We start from the raw sequence: 18417 nt of genomic DNA on the forward strand, positions 1-18417 counted from the left end.
TTGAGAAAGACTTTTAACAGCGCAGATCATCTCACCTGTTGTATTTCCAGTTAAATCTGTTCTTTCTGGTCAGATTGTGTTAAAACAAAACTCAGATTAAAGTTTAACAAAGCTTCAGACAGAGCAATATTGGTAATACTGACTAGAGCCCGACCGATATATCGGTTGGCCGATATTATCGGCCGATATGTTTGCTGATATGGGCCGATATTTCCCATGTTATACTTCGTTATAAATCTTAGACTCTCTATATTATGTTCATTTATTCCAATTTACAGTCAGATAAATGTCCTAATATGTGTCTCCGCATCAGTATTTATCTACGGAGTCATTTGTCTGTGTGTGTCCGTACTGTCCCTGAACACACCACAGAGTCACGTCACCACGTGTGTTTGTTTACACCTGCAGACACAGATCCAAACACTGAGATTATTTTCTTTTTACGGACAATCGGTTTGAGTCTGGATTAAAAGGACATTTATTAGAGCAGACTTGTGATGTGAGGAGGAGCCTGTGTGAGCGGTGAGTGTTGGAAATATGTCGACTTTTAAGCTAGTTTTTTCTCATTAGTTTGCTAGTAGCTGCTGTAGCTCCCGCACATAAACAGGCTGTTTTCTACTGGCCTATTGTAAAGTGACTATATTGGCCGTATATTTGTTACTGAACCTGCATTGATATGTAAAGGAGCTGTGAATAGACGTGTGAATGATGATACTTGCGCATATAATTAATTACCGCGGCGCGCAGCATTTACGGCTAAAGGCTAATAGCGCTAGTTTTTTTGCTAGCTAGTAGTTATGGGTCGGTCGCGAACGAAACGGCTCTTAGAGCCGGCTCTTTGACGCGAACGACGGGAGCCTGATCCTTATTGGGATTGGGAGCCGTGTTTTCTCTTTCTCTCACTTTTTTTTCTCTTCACGCCGCTGCAGACTCGTTGTAGTTTGACAGCGGCAGCGGCTGAAGCGAAACTTTCCTATGCGTGTGCATAGGATAGAAAAAAACGTGCATATTTGCCTGTAGTTCAGCATAAAATAAATAAACCAGGACTAATCTTGTGCTCGAGAGAGGGAGAGAGATAGAGACCGAGTTCCGACACTCAGTCCTGGTTCAGTTCTGGTTTAGTCCTATTTTACACATGGTTTAGATCCGTTTTAGTCCTGGTTTAGTATTTTTTCTGTCCTGGTTCAGTTCTGTTTTAGTCCTGGTTGCAACAAAACAATCTGAAGAGCCGCTTAGGACCCAAAAGAGCCAGCTGCTTTTAGTGAACCGAGAAAAAGAGCCGGTTCTCTAAAAAGAACTGGAATACCCATCACTAGTGTCTAGAATGTGATGCAAAAAATGCCATTAGGCCGACGTACTGTCTGTAAATATGACGTAAAGAGTCAGAATAACAATAAATGTTGCTTAAATAAACCCAATTTAAAATCAACTAGAGCCAAACCTAAGTTTTTTTTTAAAACAATTCAAGATTTACAGTGAATTTTTACATCACTAAATATATCGGTGATTATATCGGCTATCGGCAGCTTCAACTCCCATTATATCGGTTTCATATCGGCCACAACAAAATCCATATCGGTCGGGCTCTAATACTGACGACACCAACTGCAAAGAAAAATAATTGTGATTTTAATTACGATCCAAATAATTGCGACTAGTATTTTGACTATAATAGAGCCGCCCTGTCTCCTTTAATGTGTTAATAATTCTGTTTTTTCTTCTGTGTTTTCCAGGCCTGTCGTTCACCAGCCGTGTGGTGGAGAGCTGCGAGGATGTGGCCCCGTTTAATGAGGTGGGTGTGACAAACATGGCCTATTTGACAAGATAATGAAGAGCTGCTTTTATCGCGCAAAGTTTATTAGAAATGACACTGTTCCACGCTGAGGTACTAACCAGATATTAACCAGCTCACTGAAGTGTGGAGATGAAAGAGGGAGGAAGGGGAAATTTTGGAGATCTTTAGTAAACAGTGTTGCAAAGTAAGTGATGTTCCGAAAATATTACATTTTTATCATTTTAAATACAGTTTTTTTTTTTAATCATGTACCTTCATCAACAGTTTAAAGATGGAATAACACAAGATATGATGAAATACATCCATTTATTTACATGATTTGCAGGTCTTTGAAATTTGGGAAATATTTTTGTTCCATGTTTCATACATGGTCTGTTTAAAACATATGGAACTTTAGAACCAAAAATGATACAGAAAAAAGGTCAATAGTTTCATAAACTAGAGTACATATGTATCTGTTGAATACATTTTTATATCAGATGCATTAACTTGAATTTTTGGCCTTGTTGTTACCTCCGCCAAGGAGGTTATGTTTTTGCCGGCGTTTGTTTGTTTGTTTGTTTGTCTGTTAGCAACATAACTCAAAAAGTTATGGACTGATTTTGATGAAATTTTCAGGATTTGTTGGAAATGTGAAAAGGAAGAACTGATTTCATTTTGGGGGTGATCCTGGAAGAAATCCTGGATTCTGGATCACTTTGAAATTTTAGTTAACATTGTGGTAAATGGGGCCAAAAATTTTGTTTCTCAATATCTCGGTTAATTATTGACCAAACCCCATGAAATTAGACTCAGGGATGGACAATGGGATCCTCTTTCATATTCCAAAGGCTGATCCGGATCTGATCCAGAAGACTGATTTTATTGCAATTTATATAAACAATGGGGGTGGTCCTTGGCGGAGGTCTGCGCTCTCTGAGTGCTTTTCTAGTTTACTTCTGCTTTGACCAGGCCCAGCAGTAGCTTTTTTCTTTTGTAAAATTAATTAATCATAATTTTAATCATAATTCATGGTCCCTGCCAAATAAAGAAAACACTAAACTAAACTCACCACTTATCTCGAAGCACCTATAGCAGCCAGCGTCTTTATAGAAGAGACTACACCTGCTGGACCACTGATCCATCCCAGTCTCACTTCTTATCATCCAATTACCGCAGTAGTCAGGAAACAGAGCCAAAATGGCCGCCTCTCCAGTGACCTGTGTCCAGCCAAGTGTGAGTGCTAATGGCCTTCTCCACTTCAATTATTTCTGGACACTTGGAGCGTAGGCAGCCGGTGGAATAAATAATCAACTGGACAAAATAGTCTTTTTAGTGATATTCTAATTAGGGATTGGCCATATATTACAGTGGTCCCTCGTTTATGGCGGAGGTTATGTTCTAAAAATAACCCGCGATAGGTGAAATCCATGAAGTAGTCAACTGTATATTTTACCATTATTATATATGTTTTAAGGCTGTAAAACCCTCACCACACACTTTATACACTTTATGGTCCGTGCTAGGGGCGGGCGATATCTCGATATTTTAAACCTCAATATGAATTCTGACATATCGTATATATCCAGTGTTGGGAAGGTGACTTTTAAAATGTACAGATTACAGATTACACACACCAAAATGTAGTTTGTAACGTAATCCATTAAATTACTTAAAGTGAGTAACATAATCTGAATACTTTGGATTACTTGATTTGCTGTAGAGAAGCAAAGACGAGGAAATAGTAACATAAGATGTTTTGTCTGATAAAAGACAATAAAAAGTCCAGACTTTACTAAACCGTATTAAAAATATTGTTGAGAGAAGAGGAGACACAGTCCACGCGGCATGATTTAGTCCTGTTAAATCATGTTTATTCCTGTTTTAGTCCTGGTTTAGGCCTGGTCCTGGTTTAGACCTGGTTTAGTCCTGTTTAAACTGTTTAAGTTTTAGTCCTGGTTTAGACCTGTTTTTTAGTCCTGTTTATTAGCCTTTAGTCCTGTTTAACCTGGTTTAGTCCTGGTTTAGTCCTGTTAGTCCTGGTTTAGTCCTGTTTAGTCCTTTTAGTCCTGGTTTATCCTGGTTTAGTCCTGGTTTAGTCCTGTTTAATCTGTTTTAGTCCTGTTTAGTCCTGGTTTATCCTGGTTTAGTCCTGGTTTAGACCTGGTTTAGTCCTGGTTTAGTCCTGTTAAATCATGTTTTAGTCCTGTTTTAGTCCTGGTTTAGTCCTGGTTTAGTCCTGTTAAATCATGTTTTAGTCCTGTTTTAGGCCTGATTTAGTTCTGGTTTAGACCTGGTTTAGACCTGGTTTAGTCCTGTTAAATCCTGTTTTAGACCTGGTTTAGACCTGGTTTAGACCTGGTTTAGTCCTGGTTCTAGTCCTGGTTTAGTCCTGGTTTAGTCCAGGTTTAATCCTGGTTTAGACCTGGTTTAGTCCTGCTTTAGTCCTGGTTTAGTCCTGGTTTAGACCTGATTTAGACCTGGTTTAATCCTGGTTTATTCATGGTTTAGTCCTGGTTTAGTTCTGCTTTAGTCCTGGTTTAGTCCTGGTTTAGACCTGGTTTAGACCTGGTTTAGTCCTGCTTTAGTCCTGGTTTAGTCCTAGTTTAGACCAGGTTTAGACCTGGTTTAATCCTGTTTTTGTCCTGGTTTAGACCTGGTTTTAGACCTGGTTTTAGTCTTGGTTTAGACCTGGTTTAGTCCTGGTTTAATCCTGGTTTAATCCTGGTTTAGTCCTGGTTTAGACCTGGTTTAGTCCTGGTTTAGTCCTGGTTTTACCTGGTTTTTAGTCCTGGTTTAGTCCTGTTTTAGTCCTGTTTTAGTCCTGGTTTAGACCTGGTTTAGTCCTGGTTTAGTCCTGGTTTAGTCCTGGTTTGGACCTGGTTTTAGACCTGGTTTAGTCCTGCTTTAGTTCTGGTTTAGTCCTAGTTTAGACCAGGTTTAGACCTGGTTTAATCCTGTTTTTGTCCTGGTTTAGACCTGGTTTTAGACCTGGTTTTAGTCTTGGTTTAGACCTGGTTTAGTCCTGGTTTAATCCTGGTTTAGTCCTGGTTTAGACCTGGTTTAGTCCTGGTTTAGTCCTGGTTTAGTCCTGGTTTAGTCCAGGTTTAATCCTGGTTTATTCCTGGTTTAGTTCTGCTTTAGTCCTGGTTTAGTCCTGGTTTAGACCTGGTTTAGACCTGGTTTAGTCCTGCTTTAGTCCTGGTTTAGTCCTAGTTTAGACCAGGTTTAGACCTGGTTTAATCCTGTTTTTGTCCTGGTTTAGACCTGGTTTTAGACCTGGTTTTAGTCTTGGTTTAGACCTGGTTTAGTCCTGGTTTAATCCTGGTTTAATCCTGGTTTAGTCCTGGTTTAGACCTGGTTTAGTCCTGGTTTAGTCCTGGTTTAGTCCTGGTTTAGACCTGGTTTAGTCCTGGTTTAGTCCTGTTTTAGTCCTGTTTTAGTCCTGGTTTAGACCTGGTTTAGTCCTGGTTTAGTCCTGGTTTAGTCCTGGTTTGGACCTGGTTTTAGACCTGGTGTAGTGTCCGGCAATGAGTGGAATTACCGAAAAAAAAAAGAGAATAGCCCAAAATGTGAAAACAGGAAAATACCGCCTTGTTATGCATTTATTTCAACAAAGTAACTGTAATCCAATTACCACTCACTGAAACAGTAACTGTAACTGAATACAGTTACTCATAATTTGTACTCTGATTACATGTAATCTGTTACTCCCCAACACTGGATATAAATGATCATAGTTTTTGATCACTGAAGGTATCAAAACTCTGAATGACTCATGTGGAATGTAGTTAACGAAAAATAAACTCAAAATAACTTCAAACTGGTTTTGGATTAAAAAAAAAAAAAAAAAAAAGTAAATACTAGCCTTTACTCTTTGCTTTGATTGCCGATTTTCATTTCTTGACCCTGACACGGCACAGCTGTGAACTGAAAACCATTTCAGGGATTTCATCAAGAAGCTCATTGAGTGTGTTTACATGCACATCAGTATCCCGGTTATTAGCCATATCCCGGTTATGAGTATCCCATTTCAGTAACCCGAATACTGACATATCTGCGTATACATGATCAAATGGAGTATCCCGGTTTCTTGACATAATCTTACAAATGCACAAGCGCAAAAATTTACTTAAATCAATTTCATTAAACCAGGAAAAATACAAACCGTGAGCTCCTTTAGCATAAGAAGCTAAGGAGCTACGAGATCTCCCACAATCCACTGCACACATCAAACCCAACAGATTCTTCATTAAAATCTTCTGCAGAAATAAACTCAACTTTACAACATACAAACCAGAACCACTGTAGAGCCACATCAGCCCGTTTGATCAGATAATTCAGCTCTGATCACATTTGTTTACGTTTTACAGAAACGAAACTTAAGACCGCATCGGTAATTAGCATAAACTGTTAGCGCTGATAAAAACAGCTGCTCCTGATGTGGTTCAGCTTCTTTTGGACTAAATGACACGACTCAGTGGATTATGTGTGTTCTTTTTGTGACAGAAGAGGTGCTGATGATGGTGAGTCTGTTCTGTGTGTTTACAGTATAGGAGATAGTTCATGTTTTAGCTTTTCAGCGATCACACGAGTGCAGGTCGTACGTGTGCAGGTTTAGCGCAGATCTTAATTTGACAGTTTCACTCGTTTGGTCACTTTATTTATGTTGGTCAATTTATTTATGTCGCTACTGTTGTGGTGAAAAGACTGGAAAGTGTTTTGTCTTTTGGACGCATGCGCACTCAACTTTATGTTGCAGTAACCGGGGTACTGCGTTTACATGCCACAAGTATCCCGGTTACTATCGAAAGTCGTTTCTAATAACCGGGTTACTGAAACTGGGTTACTGCGTATACATGCACCATCAAGAAACCGGGATACTCAAAAAACCCGATCATAACCGGGTTATTGATGCGCATGTGTACGCACTCATTGAGAGAAGGCCAAGGGTTTGCAGCAAAAAAAACAAACAAACAAAACAAAACAAGTGGACATTGTGAGGATTTGAATATGAAACATAAAACCCTCTTTGCTACATAACTCTGTACATTTCACAACATATATTTGCTGTCTTCTGTATGTATATATAAAATGTAAAAAGTAGTAAACATAAATGAAAACAAAAAACAAAATACTGAATGAGAGGGCGTGTCCAGACTTTTGACTGGAAGTGTAAGGCCCAGTACTGCAAGTTAGATTAGTTTGTCAAGTATTGTGGTTGCTGTGTCTCTCACTGAAACATAAAATGTCAACTGAGACACACACAAAAGCACTGGTGTAACTGTATAGAAGACAACGCTCGAGGAATATACACAAATAAATAAATAACGCACATAAAAGAAGAGTAAAATAGAAGCAGGCCTCAGAGAAGAACAGTGTGTCTGTGTCTCTGCTTTGAAGCCACTGTGCAGCCGGTTCAGACTCTGTTAAAAGCAGCACAAAGCGCCGCCGGGTCCCTCGCTGAGAGCTGCTTCCTTTGTAGATACCGCGAGCTGTTGTTTTGGTGCACTAATCAGGCAAAAGGCCAAATGCACTTTTAGTAACATGTACAGTCAGGAAATGTTTGGCTCATAATTGACATTAAAGAGCCCGTGTAACGCAATGGTCTGATCTATGTTGTAATGTTTTCTCATCACAAACATTCTTGGAGTTGTGTTTTGTTTCATTCACACATGTTTAACACAAATCCTGCATATTTAGGCTGAGTTCTTCTCTCAAACAGAAAACACTCAGTTCCAGTTTGTGCACCACTGTGTTTTTAAACTCCATACACCTTCACTAGAATCATTTGGATAATTTCAGCCCTGGAATTGCCAATCTCTATCGAACAAAAAGTAACTTGAAAACTTTTGCTTCATGACATCACAAGGTGGAACAGAGCATTTTGAGCTTTGGGGATGTAAACACACATTAAATTTTACTCAGACATCTGATTGAAACAAAAAAGTAACTGTAGTCATACTTTGGTAATTATAATCGTTATCTTGAAGATACAGACGTACACAAAGATCTGTGGCATTTAGTGTCATGATGCAAAAATTAGAAATTCTATTTTGATAATACAGAGGATTCTTAATACTACTATGATTTAAAGATGTACTGTCAAATTTTTTGGTCAGACGGACCATTTGGAATTATGTAATAATAATAATATAATTAACATCAGTCTGTGATGCAGATATTTTTTTAGGCCAGCAGAGAGGCCCACCACTGCATTTTAACATTTACAATCACAAAATAATCATGAAACATCCAAATAAACAACTGTGTTTAGTTTATTTTATTTTGTTTTTTATTGAATTTCTTGCCAGTTGTGGTTCCTCAGACCCAGACTCAGAATTGAATCAAACCCAGACTTTGAACCTTCTACACCAAACTTCATTTGATGATGAAGAGCTGCTTCAGATGGATTAAACTCAGCTCAAAACCCAAGTCCTTTGAGGGAACCTTAATCAAATGAGGACCAAAGTGGCAATTCTCCATAAATCTACAAAAACAACAAATGTACACAACAACTTAAGAAACATGATGCGATGCGCCATCATCAGGACAAAATTAAGCTTTTGCCTCCAGTTACTTGCCTGTGTCTAATTTCACTCTGGACTCTGTCTTAGCAGCAACAGTAGAGGGCCTTCAATCAATCAATCTTTGGTTTACACAGATTAAAAACAATCCCACAACCCTTCCACACAGAGCCCAGCGTGCGCTTCTCCAGAGGCTTCTCTACGTGTTGACGGATGCAGTCCATTATAACCAACTTGTAGGTGTGGTCTGTCTTGGCACACAGCAACACCCAGCTCTTCTCTGTATCATGGCACAGGTCTTTGTACACAGCGTGAGCAATAGCCTTGAAGTTGCTTTTGCTCGGCTTCACCTGAATGTCCCACTCTGATGACTCAGACTGAATCAGCTCCATCAGCTCGCTACCAAATTCCCTCACCTCAGATTTGGAGTCATTTGAACGTAGGACCAAAGCGGACACCTTACACAGCAGCTTATTCCACTGCGCGGTGTCCCACTGAATGTGCTGTGAGGGGAAGATGTCTGCTGCTTCCCCCTGTCCCTGCTCTGGTCCTGTGTGCAAAGACTCCTCCTCATGCTGTGAGGTCATCTTTGACAGACGGGCTGTGTCTGCTGCTGATCTCTGAGCTCTCTTCAGTCCCTGCTGTGGTGTTTGTAGAGAGGTCCTGTCTTGAACTGACAGTGATTTCTCTGAACCTGGCTTCTCAGAGCAGCTTTCTAAATGCATTTCAGATTCTAGGTCCAGTAGTGTGGGAGTACAGGGACTCTGGTCTTTGAGGGGATCTTGGCCAGTGCAGGTTTCAGGGCTGGTACTGAGTAAGTGGTCCCAGTTGGTGATAGCGACTGAGGACTCCGACTCTGAACTGAGAAGCTCATCAGAACCATAAGCCGATTTGACAAGTAATACTTTCTGTGGCTTTTCAAGCTTCTTGGCTGTAGTGTCTTGACTCCTTTGGGACGTTTGAGTCTTGACTTTTTTCCTGTATTTTTTGTTTTTTGTTTTGTCTGTCTCTGATTTCAGACCTAAATGATGTCCCTTATTAGCAATGCCCCTTTTGCCTCTGTCTGAGTTTTGGTAGTTTTCTGGACTCTGGTCTTTGATGGGATCTTGGCCAGTGCAAGTTTCAGGGCTGGTACTGAGTAAATGGTCCCAGTTGGTGATAGCGACTGAGGACTCCGACTCTGAACTGAGAAGCTCATCAGAACCGTAAGGCGATTTGACAAGTAATACTTTCTGTGGCTTTTCAAGCTTCTTGGCTGTAGTGTCTTGACTCCTTTGGGACGTTTGAGTCTTGACTTTTTTCCTGTATTTTTTGTTTTTTTGTTTTGTCTGTCTCTGATTTCAGACCTAAATGATGTCCCTTATTAGCAATGCCCCTTTTGCCTCTGTCTGAGTTTTGGTAGTTTTCTGGACTCTGGTCTTTGATGGGATCTTGGCCAGTGCAAGTTTCAGGGCTGGTACTGAGTAAGTGGTCCCAGTTGGTGATAGCGACTGAGGACTCCGACTCTGAACTGAGAAGCTCATCAGAACCGTAAGGCGATTTGACAAGTAATACTTTCTGTGGCTTTTCAAGCTTCTTGGCTGTAGTGTCTTGACTCCTTTGGGACGTTTGAGTCTTGACTTTTTTCCTGTATTTTTTGTTTTTTGTTTTGTCTGTCTCTGATTTCAGACCTAAATGATGTCCCTTATTAGCAATGCCCCTTTTGCCTCTGTCTGAGTTTTGGTAGTTTTCTGGACTCTGGTCTTTGATGGGATCTTGGCCAGTGCAAGTTTCAGGGCTGGTACTGAGTAAATGGTCCCAGTTGGTGATAGCGACTGAGGACTCCGACTCTGAACTGAGAAGCTCATCAGAACCATAAGCCGATTTGACAAGTAATACTTTCTGTGGCTTTTCAAGCTTCTTGGCTGTAGTGTCTTGACTCCTTTGGGACGTTTGAGTCTTGACTTTTTTCCTGTATTTTTTGTTTTTTGTTTTGTCTGTCTCTGATTTCAGACCTAAATGATGTCCCTTATTAGCAATGCCCCTTTTGCCTCTGTCTGAGTTTTGGTAGTTTTCTGGACTCTGGTCTTTGATGGGATCTTGGCCAGTGCAAGTTTCAGGGCTGGTACTGAGTAAATGGTCCCAGTTGGTGATAGCGACTGAGGACTCCGACTCTGAACTGAGAAGCTCATCAGAACCGTAAGGCGATTTGACAAGTAATACTTTCTGTGGCTTTTCAAGCTTCTTGGCTGTAGTGTCTTGACTCCTTTGGGACGTTTGAGTCTTGACTTTTTTCCTGTATTTTTTGTTTTTTGTTTTGTCTGTCTCTGATTTCAGACCTAAATGATGTCCCTTATTAGCAATGCCCCTTTTGCCTCTGTCTGAGTTTTGGTAGTTTTCTGGACTCTGGTCTTTGGGGGAATCTTGGCCAGTGCAGGTTTCAGGGCTGGTACTGTGTAAGTGGTCCCAGTTGGTGATAGCGACTGAGGACTCCGACTCTGAACTGAGAAGCTCATCAGAACCATAAGCCGATTTGACAAGTAATACTTTCTGTGGCTTTTCAAGCTTCTTGGCTATAGTGCCTTCACTCATTTGGGACTTTTGAGTCTTGACCTTTTTTCTGGATTTTTTGGTTTTTGTTTTGTCTGTCATTGGTGCTTTCTGGCTTAAATAATGTCCCTTATTAGCCACGCCTTTTCGACTGGAGGGGAGCGTGCACTTAGGACTGGGATTTTGCTCTCTCTCTGGACTTTGGTACCTCTTTGGACTCTGGTCTTTTGGGAGTTGTTGATCAGAGCCACTTTGAGGATTGGACTTAAGCACTGAGTCCCAGTTCCTGGCACTGAATGGTGTCGTTTGCTTGGGAAGTGTGGTCTTTTGTGCTCCCAAGGAGGCGTTTGTCTCTGTCACTGATGACGCTACAGTCAAATTACCAGATTTTCTGTGCGTTTGTGCTGTGTTTTGACGGCACCTAGTTAACAAGTCAATGAGTGAATCATCCAGTCCCATATCCTCTGAAGGGGAAGTGTCCCAGAATGGGCTTCTACCATGAACTACGTTCCAGCTGACTTCGATCTTAATAGTCTCTGGGGACTTGAGTGTTTCCTCGACCACAGACTTCAGTGTTTCTTCAACCACAGTCTGCGTCTTTGTACTCTGGTACTTGGCAGGGTCTTCAGGGCTACTACTAAGAACTGGGTCCCAGCTGACGTCGACCTCGTCCTTCTCTGGGAAAGACGGTGTTTCTTGGGCCACAGTCTGTGGGGACCATGTCTTGGTCTTGACCTGGATCATTGTTTGTTCTGTCTCTGGTGCTTTCAGGTCTAAATAATTCCCCTTATCAGCCTTTTCTCTTGGACTCATTGTTTGTTCTTTCTCTGGTGCTTTCAGGTCTAAATAATCCCCCTTATCAGCCTTGTCTCTTGGACTGAAGGGGGGAGTGTAATTAGCACTGGCACTCAGCTCTTTGTCTGGACTCATGTACCTTTCTGGATTCTGGTGTTTGGGGTGGTCTTGGGCAGAGTCAGGTTGATTATTCGTCTTACACCTTGAGTTACTGAAGTTTAAGATTGGTTTTGGCTTTCTCCAGACCTTCCCTGGTAAGGTTTTAGTTTCTCTAATCCTCGTTAGTGTCGTGTCTTCCTCTGGGGAGCTCACTGGGCTTATGGTCTGTGCGGTCCATGTCCATGTTGGGGTTTGGGCCTGGGTGGAACTGGTTTGATTGGTCTGTGGTGTTTTCAGTGGAGAATGTCTTTTAGTTGAAGCCCTCTTTGAACTTGTCAAATCACAACGGTATTCACCATTCGATTCATACACTACCTCTAGTCTGTTGAGGTTAGTCGTTGGAATTCTGAAGGAGGTGTCAACTTCTGGTAATTTCACTGGGGACGGCTCAGTTTCGGTCAAATCACAGATGGAGTCACTGTCGGATTCATACTCCATCTCTGGACTGGAGAGGGTAGTCTTTGGGATTCCGAAGGTTGTGTCTGCTTCTGGGAATTTTACTGAAGACTGTTCCATTTTAGTTTTGTTCTTGTCCACTATGAAATCTTTTGAGGGGGAAGTGGCCCTAAAGCTGCAAGCCAGCGTCTCTGTACTCTGGTACTTGGGACGGTCAAGGCCATAGCCAGTGTGGGCACAGGGTCTGCTCCGGGCATATGTGTCCACCAGCTCTGGAATTGGTGTATCACAGAATTCATCATGGATGGGTAGATACTTCCTTTTTGAGGAGACTGGCTCGGCTGGCTCGACTGGGCTCGGAGCTCGATTTGGCTGATTTGTTGATTTGCCCTCACTTTTAAAATCGTAAGTGGGTTTTATAATGGAGGGCTGCTCTCTAAAAAGTGTTGCTGTCTCAAAGGGATCGTACTCCACTGTATCGAGAGGATAATCCCAGTGTAAATCCCACAGTTTATCCAGCGATGCCACACGTTTATCATATAACTTGTTCAAGGAGTTTGTTGGTGATAAGTTTATAATCGACATTTTGTCTAAGAACGACATTTTGTCTGCTGCTTGTCTGTAAATGTTAGCCTACTGTGCTGTATTCTAATATAGACGTCACTTCTCTCTCTCAGCCTTACAGGACTGGGTTCCTTTGAAGATCAAAGAACTACTGTGAGTTAAAGCAGAAAGCAGCAGGTTGCCACGGAGACGGAACATCTAAGAACATCTCAGATTCTAGAATGTGATGATGTCATGTGACGAGTTTCTTGAGCCAGAAACTAAAGAAAAAATACTAAATGGATTTGAACAACACATTTTCAGTATTCTGTGTTAGGTGTTTGGTTTTCAACAGACAAGGGGAGAGCGACTAACTGAAAAACTTTGGGCTGATGCTTGCTCGCTTGTAATTGTAATGTAATGCAATGTAATTTGAGAAAGACTTACGGTGCGTTCGTTTAAACATCGGAGGTCTGAGGACGTTGCCTAGCGATACACACCAACACGCCCCTTTTCCTCAGACGACGCAACTCCTAACTACAGATCTATTACACATAAATACAGATATATTACACATTTCATAATAAATTATACTTTTTGTGAAGCTGAAATACTCATCCTTCTTATCAGAGACACAAATTAACTGAATGTATTGTCTCACATGCATTCTGATGACAGGATTTCAAAGGGTCTGTAGCATTTTCAGAACAATAAAAGGTTATACGGTCATGTAGATATGCTATGTGTTAGAAACTAACACCCTACAGAAGTAAAATACCCTCTTTAAACAATATGTAATCCCCAAATATGAATATGCGTCCAACTCAACACACTCAGAACAAGAGCGACAGTGTGTGGTAGGGATGGGAATTCGATGAAATTTTCTTAATCGATCGTCGGAAGAATTAACGATCGATTATCGATTAATCATTAACGTTTTTTTATATTAAAATGATCATCATTATTATTACTATCTGCACTACTAATCTGCATAAATAAATTCAACTTTACAACATATAAACCGTAACGACTCTAGAGCCACACCAGCCCGTTTGACATTATAATGTGTTTAATTCAGTTTTGCGCAACTTTCACAGAAACGAAACTTAAAACCGCATCGCTAATTTGCATAAACTCAGCGAAGATAAAACTACAGCTCTTGTGTCGCTGATGCAGTCAACTTCTGTCGGATTAAAAGACATGACTCAGGTGAATACAGGTTAGTGTGAACATATTTGCGTTTGTCAAAACCAGGACACCGTACGGGGGGAGGGAGGTGGGGACTCGTCATCGACATTGCGCGACTCTCACCTGGCAAAACTTTTTCCCACTGGACACCGAAACATATGTGCTGCTTTATACACTGGGCACATGGCCTCACACTTGTCCCTAACGCAACGGAAAGCGTGGAATTTCTTGTACAAACCATCGTTAAATACACATTTGTGCTTCGGTACACTGCAGACTGACCGACTGTTTGTGTTTGCTCGCTCCTTCTGAGTGCAGAGACACATGTACGGACCCCTGTTTGGTCACGGTACGCACAGCAACCTACATTTGGTTTGTCGATTAAAATTAACGTAATCGATGAAATTCTTAATGATCAATTATTGATTAATCATGCCCATCCCTAGTGTGTGGAGACGTCACAGAAACATACACCACCTGTCAAACGTTTGGACATAATTTAGTTTGACCAAACGTCCGTTTTTCCCCGGACATGTCCGTATTTTGCGTCCTGTCCTGGGCATCCGCGTTTTTTTTTTTTAAAGTGGTGGAAATGTCCAGGTTTTCATTACCGTTCATTGGGGGCATTAAACTGAATGTCTCTCTTAGTTCTCTGTGACTCAGAAGGAGCGAGACACAAACAGTCGGTCAGTCTGCTACATGCAAATGCGCATTTAACAATGACTTGTACAAGAAATTCTCCGTTTTCCATCCCAGTCGGGACAACTGAGAGGCCATGTGCATGTCCATGTGCACGCCGCGTACGCGAGAAAACACGATCCACACGCGGCTCACGGGAGGACAGTGATGTCCGCGCAGTGTCTACGGAAGGAAACGTGGTCCGCGCGTTCTCAGGTTGATGACGATGATGAAGGTGTGTGTTTGTGTGTGTTTGTGTGCGTGTCCCCTCATGTGGCAGGTCACTATAGGACAGTAGTGCAGACATCATGAGTCTATGCAGGTTGTTTTCACCAGTGACATTTAAGTTGTAGGCGATTTTATATTTATTATTTTCTTTTATATTTCACGTCGGGAGAATAATTTCCAAGACACGAATGTGTTTTTACCTGTGCACTGCTGCCTCTGTTCTACTGGCTCTTCGACCTCGTCCATTGTGCGACTGACGCCGCCAGCGTTAACATAATGTTTACATCGCTCTTACTGCGCCCGTTTTGTGTGGGTTTCCGGCAATGAGTGGAATTACCTAAATACATTTATTTTATTTTTTTTGTGTGTGTGTGTGTGTGTGTGTTGTCCCAACAACACATAAAAACAGGTTTTATAATAAAGCAACTCGCATACAGAAACAGTAAAATTAGAGATTAAAAATTAGATTAATGCGATTAAAAAACATAACGCGCTAAATATGACTGTAATTAATTAATCGCAATTAACGCGATAATTTGACACCCCTATAAAATAACCCGCAATAGGTGAATAACACCGTACCCGCGCAGTACAACACCGCACCCGCCCGTTAACCCGAGATTATATCAAATTTTGTGCTGCTTACACCATGGACTGAACTAAGACTAAACCAGGACTAACCCAGGACTAACCTAGGACTGATTCCAGGACTGAAGAGGAGGACTAATCCAGGACTGAACTAGGACTAAACCAGAATTGAAACAGGACTCACTGTCGGATCACGTGATCAGATCGGGACAACCCTAGTCAAGTGTCGTTCGTTTGTTTCGCTCAGTACCTTATAATCCAGTGCATTTTATGTATGAAAATAGACGAGAGAATTCTACATTATTCATATTGCGCCTCATAGTCTGAAAAACACAGTACTTAATTTCATTGTGCTATTTAAAATCATTAGTAGATTTTGCAAGACTTCTGCTTCTCTTTCCCTCCCTCGCACTTGACCGTACTCGAGCTGGACAATTATTGGAACGCATAATTCACAGAAAACATTATCTTGAACATCCAATCCTCAGTCGGCTACATTGAGCACATAATTCCTCATGACAAGCCGACCCTGTGCGCTGGACTAGCCCCGGTCTCGTCGTTAACTTGACTCAACATCAATAAACCCACCCAGGCTTCCCTCGGGCCTGTTTGCGCGTTCGATTGGCGGTTTGCTCCGGACGCGGGGGTGGCCGGCCGGTGCCTTCTCAGAATACCGGGTCAATCCTTCTCCACATCCACCGCCGGACATTTTGCACGCCTCGCGAAGTTTGAGAGAGAGTTTTCGCCTCAGAGCTGCGTGTTGCTTTATGCATGGGCTAGCAGCAGCGGCGCCTTTGAACTCGTATGCAGATAGACGAGATGGGGGAAGTCTCTATCTATTATTCATGCCATATTGGGAGCGTTGGCTTTTAGCGTCGGGCTTTCCCCTTCGGTGTACGGTCGGACAGAACTGGAGCACTGCAGACTCGGGGCCGGCATGTGTGGTTACAGTTCGGCCGCGAGCGATTTTTTTGAAATTTTTTTAAAACACCGGACGAGATGGGAGTGGATACTGTGAGGGTTTGCAAACACGAGACGGAGGCTGTTGAAAAAGTGGCTGTTATTACGCGCAGATAATGAGGTGATTTTCTACGGGCGTTTGGCGCTGCAGTTTCACGCGGAGAGTCCCACTTGTTCTAATGAGCGCGGGTTATGTAATGTTAGCGAGCCCCGTGACTTTTATAAAACCGTGAGCGGGCGCCGTTAGCTCATTGTCCTCAGAAGACCAGTGCACGGAGAGTCGAGCGGTTCACAGCTTTTTTATTTTATGCTGTGTCTAGTATGAATTGTACTCTCAATCAATTTGCAGATTAGACACTTGATGAAGTATTGAGCTCTGTAAAAGTGAACATATACTCCAGAATTGTCTTTTATGAGCAGTGTTGGGGAGTAACAGATTACATGTACCGGAGTTACGTAATCAGAGTACAAATTATGAGTAACTGTATTCAGTTACAGTTACTGTTTCAGTGAGTGGTAATTGGATTACAGTTACTTTGTTGAAATAAATGGATTACACGGCGGTATTTTCCTGTTTTTACATTTTGGGCTATACTATACATATATATATATATATATATACATACATATATATATATATATATATATATATATATGTATGTATGTATGTGTGTGTGTGTGTGTGTATGTATATATATATAGTATATATATACACACACACATACATACATACATATATATATATGTGTATATATATATATATATATATATACACACACATATATACATACATACATATACATATATATATATATATATGTATATATATATATATATATATATATATATATAATTTTTTTTTTCCCCGTAATTCCACTCATTGCTGGACACTAAACCAGGTCTAAACTACGTCTAAACTAGGTCTAAACTAGATCCTAAAACCAGGTCTAAAACCAGGTCTAAACCAGGTCTAAAACCAGGTCTAAAACTAGACATGTCTCCTCCTCTTCTATCAATAATATTTTTAATTTGGTTCAGTAAAGTCTGGGATTTTCATTTTCTTTTATCAGACAAAACATCTTATGTGAAGATTTCCTCGTCTTTGCTTCTCTACAGCAAATCAAGTAATCCAAAGTATTCAGATTACATTACTCACTTTAGGTAATTTAATAGATTACATTACAAACTACATTTTGGTGTATGTAATCTGTAATCTGTAGGGGAATACATTTTAAAAGTCACCTTCCCAACACTGTTTATGAGCTTTACACCGTGTTATTATGTTGTAATGATGCTGTGACGTTTTAAGGGGAAGACGAGAATCAGTTCTTTGGTTTTGACGCACAACTCACTGCACCCATGAGCCGCTTTAAGTTGTTTTTCTACAGTGTTTTTCTACGTTACAATGTTGTGGTTTACAAGAGAGTATAAAATATTGATCCATCTATGTTATTGCCTGGTGAATCTCTTTTTCCAGAGCGATATGAGCCCTGAACCAAACAGGAGCGTTCAGGCAGATGCAATCATTGGTCCCCCGACATTTTTATCACCTCAGATTAGAAGTTTTTTCTTTTGTTTTGTTTTTTTTCTTTTTAATTAGAGACAACAGATCGTAACATTTAACAAAATATAATAATCAACATAAAAACAAAACACAAAAACATAAGAGCAACTCCCACAACAAATACAAAACAATAAAAGCTGCCCCTCTCCAACCCATTAAGTAAAACAAAAGTAATGTGGTAAGACCCAAGCACCATGCCTCCACCAGGAGCCCACATGACAGACCCCAGCAGCCACAGCCGACCTCCACTCCCGATGCAGAGGCTCCTACAGAGGAAGCACTGGAAATCCTAAAAAATATGCCTAAAATAAATAAATATAATAGAATGTGTACAATAAAACCAAGTAAAAGTATAAGATTTCATTCAAAAGCTAAGCTAAAAAGGTGGGTCTTGAGCCTGCTCTTAAAAACAAGAACGTTCTCTGCAGCCCTGAGCTCCTCTGGCAGACAGTTCCATAAACTTGGGCCATAGTGCTGAAAAGACGCCT

General features: G+C 41.0%; 1 protein-coding gene across 1 annotated transcript in view; it reads left to right on the forward strand.

Annotated features, from left to right (window-relative positions):
* The window catches only part of otofa (otoferlin a), a 349247-nt gene that overhangs the window by 70534 nt on the left and 260296 nt on the right, over positions 1 to 18417 (forward strand). The window contains 1 exon segment of the mRNA XM_055149496.1: positions 1734 to 1792. Within this exon segment, the coding sequence (XP_055005471.1) occupies positions 1734 to 1792 (59 nt within the window).

The sequence above is a fragment of the Boleophthalmus pectinirostris genome, unplaced genomic scaffold (assembly GCF_026225935.1).
Source record: "Boleophthalmus pectinirostris isolate CB_2022bp ecotype Guang Dong unplaced genomic scaffold, ASM2622593v1 HiC_scaffold_13, whole genome shotgun sequence".
Taxonomy (NCBI): Eukaryota; Metazoa; Chordata; class Actinopteri; order Gobiiformes; family Gobiidae; genus Boleophthalmus; species Boleophthalmus pectinirostris.